At 35.0% G+C, this 11,522-nt stretch overlaps 1 protein-coding gene across 1 annotated transcript; it reads left to right on the top strand.

The window, feature by feature from the left end:
- Positions 1-1,577: 1,577 nt before the first annotated feature.
- Positions 1,578-8,284, top strand: LOC138692096 (gustatory and odorant receptor 24-like). The gene is made up of 5 exons (XM_069815473.1): positions 1,578-1,856; positions 5,151-5,411; positions 6,795-7,079; positions 7,994-8,071; positions 8,180-8,284. The coding sequence occupies exons 1-5, from the start codon at positions 1,578-1,580 to the stop codon at positions 8,282-8,284; spliced, it is 1,008 nt and encodes a 335-aa protein (XP_069671574.1).
- The last annotated feature ends 3,238 nt before the right edge of the window (positions 8,285-11,522 follow it).

Raw genomic sequence — 11,522 nt, 5'->3', positions numbered from 1 at the left:
ACATACCGCAGAATCAGACCTGTAAATAATTTTAGTAAGTCTTGAAGTTTTAAATAACCAATTGAATTTGAGCTCTAAATACGTCCGCAATCCTGCAGGTCATGGCCTTCGTGTAATATCCTATTGTTCATTGTAGTGTGTGTTTTGTTTTATACTGATATCCAATTAGGCTTCAAAATGAGGGGTCATTTATTAAAATCCGTTAGCCATTTTCCCGTTATTTCCATTACCAGTTAAAAAAAAAAAAAAAAAAAAAATATATATATATATATATATACACACACACACACACACACACACACACACACACACACACACACACACACACACACACACACACACACACACACAGGATGCTTCATAAAGATTTACCGTCCCTTACGGAACTTATTTCGGAAGACATTCTAAGAAAAAAAGTCATATAAACATTTTTCCTAATCTCAGTATTTTCAGAATTACATTAATTTGAAGTTGTTTGTAAAATACAATTATTCTTGAGTTTTAAGGGTAAAAGAATATTAAAAATAAAGGATGAACTATTCAGGAGTATAATTTCTTTAATTAGCTAGTATTCTGAAGCTAAACATGTGTTGTGAATTCCATAGTTGCTTCGTACAGATTTTTTTTTTTTCGATTTTTAGCATCAAAATTACATTTTCTTACGCATTTATCACAACAATTGTTACAAATCACGCCACTCTTGTAAATTCTTTAAGACTGTACATTAGGATGCATAATTAAACTGTAAAGAATCAAGTTCCTAAAGTCGTTTGATTTTAACAATTTTTTGTGATAAGTGCGTAAGCATGGTGTCATTTTTAGTCAGAAATTGAAAAATAAAATCTGTACAAAACAATTAACAACACACTTTTAGCTTCAGAACATTAGTTAATTAAAGAAATGACATTTCTGAATAGTTCATTTTCTATTTGTAATATTTTCTTACCCGTAAAACTAGAGACAAAAAGTATTTTACTAACAACTTCAAATTAATGTAAATTTGAAAATATTGCGATTAGGACACATGTTTATGACATTTGCGCTCAGAATGTCTTCGGAAATCAGCTCCGTAAAGGACGGTAAATCCTTGTGAATCACCCTGTATATATCTAATTTGTAATCCGCCTCTGCACAGCTATTTTGCACTGGAGAGCTGACAGCAGTAATTTCGTGAGAAAGAGGCGATCTCTGCTGCTTGGCAGAAGGTTCAATTGCCCGGGGCTGGTTGACATGAAAATCAAGAGAATAGAACGCTTTATCTTTTCCACTCGTCGCCGTTTTCCTTAGCTGTTCTGTCCTGGAACCGACAGTTGAACCAATGCAGAAGAATTAAATTTTGAAGGTTTATCTTCCAAAGCACATATCTCACAAGAGGATAAACTAAATAGATTTCGCATAATGAATTGTTGAAATCGGGAACATTATTTTGATCTGTACAGTGTAATTATTATAATGACGCTTTATTTTCCTTGTGGAAGAAACGACGGTCGAATCGAGAGTTCAGCACTTGAGAGATGACAACGATAACGAACTTGAAGAGTTTAATAATAGAGAGATTACTGAGAAGTATGCAAAATATGACGAGATCTGTTGTGCACGCAGGTGAACTTCAGTTCCGGATTATGTCTGTAGCCACGGTGTATTCGTTCCTTGTACAAGCATCAATGTTTGTGATGGCGGGATGTATAGAGAAGGAAAGGATCCAGGAGGTCGCAGCATTCAGGGCTACTTACGTTGAACACCTTGTCGACACAGCAATTATCGTCGTACACCTACAGGTGTTCTTGGTTCCTGTCACTCATTGGCTGGAGATGAGAAAGATGATCAACTATGTCAACAGTTGGGGAGTTCTGCAGGTAACATAAATGTGCAAAAAAGTAATCAAACTTTGAAAGTTGAGACTTTCCATAAGTAATAATAATAATAATAATAATAATAATAATAATAATAATAATAATAATAATAAATAATATGATAAAATTAACAAGGAGCATCCTAAATTAAATGAAGCACGATCACTTACAATAACATTTAAAGTCAACTCACTCACTGCACTGGTAATACGACACATTTCACTAATACTATCCTGATTTCAATAACACTTCAAAAACATTTCGCTATTCAAATATTTTGCTCTACCACTAGAAACTATAGAACTTCACTGACACAAACACGCTTCACTGACACAACACACTTCTTCACTGATGCAGCACTTCAAATAACAAGACATCAATTATACCCTTTAAATAGTGTGCATAATATATTATCGTCTATTAGTAAAGTCCTGAAGCCTATTTTTAAATATATTTTTGGTTATTGGTAAAGCCTTTAGTAAGTCTGCAGGTAAAGCATTCCAGTCCCTGATAGTACGATTGAGATAAGAAAACTTTCCAGTGTCCGTCCTCTGTCTTCTTTCCCTCAGTTTATGTGAGTGGTCGTTCCTTAAAGAGTAATTTGGCGGCTGCAACCTATTTTTTATTTCTCTCCAGGCAGGCTCACCTCTGTATGTTTTGAATATTGCGCATAATCGAATTCGCGTTCTCCTGTCCGTGAGTGAAAGAACATCTGAACAAATGAGAAACGAAGGAGAGAAATTGGAAGTGTAATTAAGTAAATTAGATATTTAATGTGTTTCAATATTGTGGATTGGGAGTAGCATCAGGGGTACTATAATCTGTAGGAGTATTATAGATATAAATTTACAGAAAGATGCAATAAAAGATGGAATTTAGGAGTGAAGCGAAGAGAAAGAGATAAGTACTGTACGTAAATAAACAGAGGATAGAATAGTAGGGAAATAGTAAGTGATGTAAGTGTTGTAAAATAGAGAAAATGGAAATATAGAAAAATAATTTAGAAGAAAATACCTGAAAAGAATGATTAAGAGTAGGTACTTACGTAGATTTGAGAATAGCGGATAAAAATAATGGTAATTATTAAGGAAAGGAATATACAATATTTAAGAGAAAAGCGAGAAATGGAAGTCTATGTATGAGAGAGAGAGAATAAAAGCGGATAGATAGGGAAGGATATATAACAATTAAATTAAAGCAGAAGAATAGGAAGTAATCAGGAAATACTTGGCAAACGAATATATTGACATATATTAAAGGGATGATGGATCGAAAAGCAGAAAAGTAAAGGTCCGTCATAACTATGAATTGAAAGTGGGCAGACAAATAAATATCAAAATATCAAAGTGTCGTATGTCTATTAGTTTGAGCAGAAAAAATATTTAAGATAAAAAATAAGAAAATGAAATCATTATTTTAAAAGATCAATTTTTTTTCTTATAGCTTGTATTTCTTGATAAATCTGCGTCAGTTTCTTAGAAACCTTGTAACTTTATCATTTAAAAATTTAATTAAGAAAGCAAATTTAACATTGGCGGCATAGGGCATTTAATCTCCTCTTAAATAACCGAATAAGAAAACGTTCATTGATTTATTTTCAGATTGGGATCTCTGAAGGCAAATTATCGAGAATTAGACTACAGTTCGGACGACGTTTCTAGCTGCTGGAGAACGTTGCCAGTAGGTTGATCGAAGTCTAACACGCCTGTGTTGTTAATCACGGGATACATTTTTCTACTTTGTAAATTAAATGAATTCATTTTAGTGTTCCAAATTATAGAACAATAATATAGTTTTGAATACCGATAATGGAACTATTTGATAGTTTCTATTCAATATTGTGTTTGTTATAGGCAGTAGCGGCTGGTGGTCAAAATAATGAGTGTGCTACAATCTCTACATCGGCCTACTGTAGCACTAACATGTATTATCTTAATTTGAGACTCACCTAGTGACGAAATATGAAGTCCATCCGAGGTTTCTTCCTACTGCGGGACTTGTCAATTACCCTGGTGTTAAACCCCTCCATTTTGGACATCTTAATCTTTTCTATTGACAGTATTGCAAGAGCAGTGGGACGATCCTGGGACATAGTGTTCCTTAAAACGTTTTTATGCGTTTCAAGCAAGAAAAATATATTTCTGGATCAGCAGTGGTCATTGGTGTCGTAACCAAATATTTAACAACTTCCTAACCTCACAGAAATGATCCTGTACATTGTTGGAGACTATGTATTGTAACAATTGAACAGCCATCTATATTTCGGAAGTCGGGTCTTCCGTATAGGACTCCAAGTTGTGTATTTAACACACTTTTGCTCAGTAGGTCTACAGTGCAGCTGTTGACAGGAACTTCAAGTTCGCGTTCAGGAAAATTATGCGAAAAAGTTATTAAAAAATTTGCTGTTTAACAATTTTGTTGCGTCTACGTAGCTTAAAGACTGGAAACGGTGAGTAGCTTCCTGAATTATACTGTCACATACTTCCTTGGCTTCAGTTTTCTGGGATTCCATTTTCCGCCGCTTGCTGATTCAGGAGGAGGCGCAAATAAATAGGTAGATGGCAGCAGCAGTAGGACTCTTGAATTGCCAAATAGTAGATTGTAAATAGTTCCGAGTTCTTCCACAAACAAGCATTCTTTCGTGACGCTTTACTTTTACAATCTCCAAGCTGTGTCGTGCTGAAGCTGACTACAGCACTTTCTCGGGTAAAAATAGCCAATCACATCAGTGATTTCAGCTTCACACATGCGCATAATTGTCTACATTCTCATGTGGGGTTCTGAGGAGCAAAACGAGGCACCAAAGAACGAAGACTAAACACACTATAACGCGTCATGAACATAACCACGGGAAATTGTCAAATGACAGATCAAGTACTATGGTATTAGAAATACATTAATTGAGCAAAAATTATGTTTGTGCTGTAGCACTGTAGCACACAAGGACGGGCCGCCCCTGGTTATAGGCCTAGTATAAACATACTTCCATGTGCGAAAAGTGGAGGTCACTGGTCAAAAATGATCGTCCCTGCTGCATTCGCCAGTGAAGAAAGGTTGCCCTAAATGGAAAGCTGACAATGATACGAATGCTCCACTATGTACCCATTTGATGTGAGGCTGAAAAAGTAAAAAAAGAAGATATTCTAAAATAAATCTCGACAGTAATATGAAAAGTCCTTAATGAAAAGTGAGATATTTTAAAATCATTAGCGTCTTTTAGTTCTCTATAATTATTATTAGAAAAGAAAACTTTTTTGTTCCTAAAGATTGTACGATTGTTTCTGTTTTCATTTCTAGAGCGACTACAACAGACTTATCCAGAAGGAGCTGTCATTGAATCTGAAGCGCAGGGTGTTCGTGATGCTGGGGTTGATGGCACTGATGCTCATTGTGCTGGAAATTGACGGGTTTCTCGTTATACGAGGCCTTCAGAAGTGGTGGCATGGGATTCCATTTGGTTTCTCTGTCACTCTTTGCGTTATTCTGCCCTTCAATTGGACCTCTACTTGCAGGGCACTAGTGTTCACTGCGAAGGAAATCATGAACGATATGCAGACAGTAAGATGATTTTATCTATGAAGAAGACCTCTAGATTTCATTATACAGAAGCATGTTATCCTGATCTGAAAAGTCGTTTATATTCTGTTTGTAAAGTTATACTTAGATACTCCAAACAAATAGGCAACATGCATCACATCCATTCCACGTGTTGTTGTTCTGATTCAACTGGTTGAACTTACGAATAGTTCTGAAACGTCGAAAACGTAGGGTTGTCGATTGAGTACGGTGGATTTTAAAATTGTCTTGTAAGACCTTAGTTATGCGAACAAAGTGAACTGTTTGAGAAAAACAAACTTCAAAGTGTGTAATTTGATTATCTTGTTCACTCTTTTAAAGGAACCTGGGTGAAATATCTCACATTACAAGTTAAACACTTATGTAACCTTTAATGTAAGTTATGAATATCAAAATCAATGTTTCTTATTACTTTCGTATCTGTTCTTGAAGCTCTTTTATATTGCTCGGACGATTCTGGAAGACTCTGGACTTTGTAGTCCCATTCACTCAGATCTGGAGATGTTGCTGGCCAAGTGATGTCACCAAATCTTGAAATCAATCGATCAGGAAACATGGTTCTGAGGATAGTTAAGCCGTTTCTTGCAGTGCACACAGATGCACAATTCTGTTGGCAAGCAAATGGGAATATGCCGTAAATTTTTATCTTGTTTTGTCAGCAAATGAATGTAGCCATGGATTAAAAACAAGAAAGAAATGTAATCCTTGTCATTATTACAATCGGACTTCACTTAATATTTAAAAATATTTCTTTAGGGATAAATGAATGTTAACAACGAAGCAATACAAAATTATTCTTGGAAATTACTTCTACACAGGACTTTCAGTTGGAGAGCAGTATCGTTATGATGTTCATTGTGTAAATTAATTTCTGGGCAATTGGTCACAATTTCATCAACTTCCTCGATGAAACCTTCTCAGAGTTGTTAACAGGTAAATTCAGTACTATTTTCTTGGCCATGTGACAAAATATTAAGAACAAACATAGGTAATTAAAAAAAATAAATATTAAGTACGGGACTCAAACATTTGAAAGTACCACAGATTATTATTTAATCAATAAACTCGCCTGACTTTGGTTAGGCTCGGCAAATAAATCTATTACGTGTAAACACAAAAACAAGTCCTTGAAGTTCTCATTCAAAATCGAATACGGGGTAGACCTATATTCGATTTCCCCTTGTATATAGGAATGGACTCATTCATATTGTCATTTTGTTGAATATGCCATAAGTATTTCCATGGCAACCGAAGTCGAATGACGTCAGTGTTATTTCCGTTCTACAAAATCTTTTCATTTTTCTGTTAGTGTAGGTCAAATATAAACGTTACACGTAAAATAATGTTATGTGGTTATGGTTATAGCATATGGCGGAAATGCATTCTGGGGCAAGCGACAAACTGAACCAATACAGAAAACTATGGCTGAAGCTCAGTTACCAGACCCAAGGACTGGGCTACTGTTGTGGTATAACATATGGCGCACAGAATCTCGTGTTCTTCACCATACAGATCATCGGAGCCTACGCCTTTCTGTCCGAGATAGGTCACGGTCTCTTCATCACCAACACCATTTTCGCTTCGTCCACCATAGTGTTCGGCGGGCTCCTCTATTTCCAGTGCAATGCGGCCCACACGGCCACAGCAGAGGTAAGAAGTTTTAATCACCACACTTCCCGAAAGTCGACCTGGTTGTCGAGTCGGTATAGCGCTGGCCTTTTGTGCCCAAGGTTGCGGATTAGATCCCGAGCCAGGTCGATGGCTTTTAAGTGTGCTTAAATGCGACAGACTCATGTCAGTAGATTTACTGGCATATAAAAAACATCTTGCGGCGCTGGTATAACCTCTGCAGTTGCGAGCGTCGTTAAATAAAACATAACATTTAACACTTCCCGAACTCTACATTTAAGTCAAACAAATCATATTGCAATTTCATGACAATTTATTGTTTTTCAAAATATTTTAAAATCTCTCAAATTTTAACATATAAGTAACTATTTCAGTTAGTAATTATAAATGTTTCTGTTGCAGCCTTGACATAACTGTTGATGGGGATGCAATCCCCGAAACATGTATGATAAATAAAGAAGCTTCACAGACATAGTGCTCATACAACTGTTATGTATTTTCTTCAATTTTAATGTGTTTTATCAATTCATTTCATCTTGCAGCATGTTAGTATTCTCCTACACTGTCTTCCAGATCATGTTGACAATTAATAGATAGTTGACGACACTCTTCATGAAAAATTAAACAAAGAATTTTATTTGTGAAATGTGTAGTGGAATGTTTTGTTGAGAGAATTGCCAGCAACTTGAAAAAAGAATTACTTGTTTTTTTTCGATGTCATGCCTAGAATTATTCAATTGTGTTTGTAGTTGCCTTTTCGGTCCAACATAATTTGAGAATACGAAAGCTTTTAATAATCATAATTAATAATATCTATAAATTCCAGAATTAACATAATAAGACTTCAGCTAAACAAATGTAGCGCATCTAAAGCTGACGTCTTCATTCATAACAAGTGCAGCCATTGAGTTTTAATGCTAAGTATTTGTGTACAGGTTGGTGAAATTTTTCAAGAGAAGCTTGAAGAAATGGAAATGACATACCCGACAAGAAACAAGACTGCAAAAAATAACGTAAGTATATGTTTATATTTTACTTCATATTAAAATATGCTACTAAATTTTGACATGTCTTACTTTAGAATTAAAAGTTCTATACGTAGTTATTAATTTCGATTACAGATAAGACACTTCTTAGAAACAATTACATTGAACCCTCCGGTAATCAGCCTTTGTGGTTTTGTTGACGTCAACAGAAGCTTGCTTACTTCTGTAAGTACATGGTAACATAAAAATTCATGAGATTGAATTAACAGTAATAAATATAACGAGAAGATTCCTCCGAGTATTAGTTCTCTTACCTATTCGGAATATTTGAGTGTAAAGCTCTTCCATAACAACTCGGAACTCATGATGTGGAATCAGCAAGATGTTGGGTCCATACTAACATAGCACAGGATATGTATTGAAAACTGACAAACAACAATGTCCGTGTGCATGCCTGTCAAACTAGTGCACCGAAAGTGTGAGTAGTTGCTCTTTTTTATATCAACAAGCTCCATTACATGGAAGTAATACTACATGCTTTACATAAAATATTACAATAATTAGTTACATAATTTATGACATGAGAAGAAGATATTTACAATTTTAATTGAGATCTTGAAATTCTTATAGATATAGGTGCTGCCTAATTGTAGTTCTTCTATTTTAGGTTACCATCTTTGTTAGTATTATTTCTAATTTCAATTACTGTTACATTTTGCCAAATTCTATGGATTTTTGACAAATTTTCTGAAGCTTTTTAGGTATGTTTTTGTGAACTGATCAAATGGTGGAGGCCAGGTTTGGCCTGTGCGTATTACTATATATTAGCTCGTATAATTCTTCTTTCTTTTTCCAGTTGGGCACATCTTAGTATTATATGGTTGACTGTCTGTTCTTGTAGTCTGCAAGGACACGTTGGTGTTGGAATAATCTTGAACCCGTGAAGGTACGATCTTGTGAAGCCATGACCTGTCACAATAGAAGTAAATTCTGCTCCGACAGGTAAATTTATCTTCAATCTGTCTTTAATTGATGGGAAGAATGATTTCGTTATTGCGTCTTTAGTTGAGATAGTCCACTGCTCTTGCCATTTTCTTAAGGTCTTTTCTCTCTCTTCTGTTAGTATGATATCTCTCGGTATTTTATTATAAGCTATTTCCCCTTCATCTTCTATGGCGGCTTGTTTAGCAAGACGGTCAGCCATTTCGTTCCCCAGTATTCCGACATGGGCCTTCACCCACCTAAAGAGAACTGTCCATTGCTGTCTCTCCAGTTTGTTCAGTTCTTTCTTTGTATTTTCAATTATTGGATTATGTTTATTCTTGTTCTGTAAAGTGTCCAGTGTTACTTTGCTGTCTGTGTTAACTACTGCAATATTCTCTGTTTCTTCTGTTATTTCTACATTCTCAATATGTTGCAGTGCCTTCAAGATTGCTATTTGCTCTGCCTGGTTGTTAGAACATCCTTCATGCAGTTTGTATTTGGATCGGTGGATGATCATGTCGTTCTGGATTATAACCGCAGCAGTTCCAACTTTTCCTCAGATTTTACTTCCATCCGTGTATATATCTATTTTGTTAGCCATATCTTCTATAGGCGCTCTTATGAGTGGTTCTTCAGCTGGATGTGGCCAATGAATCACTTCCAGAGGTACATCATACTCGATGTTTTTGTGGGTGGCTCTATAAATTCTGACCTTTTCTTCTATGACTAGACGAATTGGAAGAACTCCTGCTAGTACGTACACATGAGGCGTCATATGAAAGTTTTGTGAATGCCTTCGCTATTTTTATGTTCATTAGTCTTTGAACACTTTGAATAGAGTTGCTTGTGTACCTGTGTGCGGTAGTGAAGGCAGTTCGTACGTCACAGCATTAGTACTCTGTGTTGTTTATTCTGGACGGCTGTGTTAACTGTGCAGCGGCGTTTAGATATTATGCAAGCCTTCCGACTGCTTTATGTACCTTGCATTGACTCAATGTAGATGTCGTTAAACAAAATAACCATATCAGCGGCTTTTCTTCAGCTGGTCAGTGATTAGATGTTGTCGTATCTATTATGTTTGAATATTAAAAACGCAGACCGTTCATGCGAACAGACTGGGTAGCAGAAGGAATGTGTTGCGAATGATTTTCAGTTTAATGTTCAACCATTATATTCATAAGCATATGTTTAACCGAAAACCATATGTGATTAAACGTGGTTAAACGTTTCCTTATACTGATCATTGTGCATTTTATTTTTGGGGAGTAATAATAATAGTAATAATAATAGTAATAATAATAATAATAATAATAATAATAGTAAATTTATTTATTTATTTAGTGATATTTATGTGCTGGACAACAGCCATTGGCCAATGAAAGTCCAGCACAGTGATAGAATTAATACATTAAAATGAACGACTATGGTACAATTAAATACTTGAGTTAACAACAAAATAAAGAACATAGATTACAATAAATAATTACAAGAATTAAAACTATAAAATATTAGAGAAAGGAATTGATTCATGCTACCATTTTGTGTATAAGGATTATGCAAATAATATTAGCAAAGACATTGCCGTATTCTAATACTTCTATACATTGAATGGATCGAAATCGCTTACATGTAAGTTAGCATGTTTAATACAACTGGAGACCGGCGAGGAAGATTTAGAATTTCTAATATAGAAGAGTTTATGATGTCTCATGTCCTTCATAGGAATACGAAGGCTGACACTGTTAAAGAAAGATTGACAATTAATGTCACCTTTAAGGACCTTACATGAGAATAAGTAATCGAGATCATGACGTCTGGCATACAGGCTTCGACATTTAAAGTGCTCGCATTTTTTATCATAATTATACCCGGAGTTATTAGGCAGGAATCTGTACGAACATAATGAAATAAATTTCCTTGGTATATTTTCCAGTTTTGCAGGATCAGAACTAGTAATAGAGTTCCAAACTACAGATGTATATTCGAGTATAATAATAATAATAATAATAATAATAATAATAATAATAATAATAATAATAACATTGTTGGTATAATGTATACCTGCAATACTGATCAAGCTGTGTAACATGAGACGTAGTTCCGATTTTTGTCACCACTGACATTCACTTACAATTTTATTAATTGTATAGGCCTACGTAACGAGTTGGAGGTCTTCTAATATATTTGTCTGTAATCTCTGCTGTGACCCTGCATCGTGCTGATAACACTGTCAGGGAGATCCATCATGTGAGAGAGTCTAGTGTTGGTTTATAGAAAGATCAACATAATATATAGATTATGATGTAGCTCCTGTAGGAAAGAAAGAGAGGAAAAAAATATACCTATTATTATGTATGTATAAGTTGTAGGTGAAGCCAGTGTTAGCAAAATAATGTATTTTTACAATAAAATTTATGCATAATGCTTTTCATTTCAGTATTTTGCTGCTACCGTGACATATTTGGTGGTTCTGTCACAATTCCAGATGAGTTCT

This window comes from Periplaneta americana, chromosome 1 (assembly GCF_040183065.1).
Source record: "Periplaneta americana isolate PAMFEO1 chromosome 1, P.americana_PAMFEO1_priV1, whole genome shotgun sequence".
Classification (NCBI taxonomy): domain Eukaryota; kingdom Metazoa; phylum Arthropoda; class Insecta; order Blattodea; family Blattidae; genus Periplaneta; species Periplaneta americana.
The sequence above is the reverse complement of the archived record's forward strand: the minus strand, read 5'-3'. Positions and strand labels throughout refer to the sequence as shown.

Excerpts from the sequence above, each read along its gene's own strand:
- LOC138692096 (XM_069815473.1), top strand. The coding sequence starts at position 1,578 with ATGACGAGATCTGTTGTGCACGCAGGTGAACTTCAGTTCCGGATTATG. Across the intron at positions 1,857-5,150 it reads ACAGTTGGGGAGTTCTGCAG|AGCGACTACAACAGACTTAT; the intron begins GTAACATAAATG and ends TTTCATTTCTAG. Across the intron at positions 7,080-7,993 it reads CCCACACGGCCACAGCAGAG|GTTGGTGAAATTTTTCAAGA; the intron begins GTAAGAAGTTTT and ends ATTTGTGTACAG.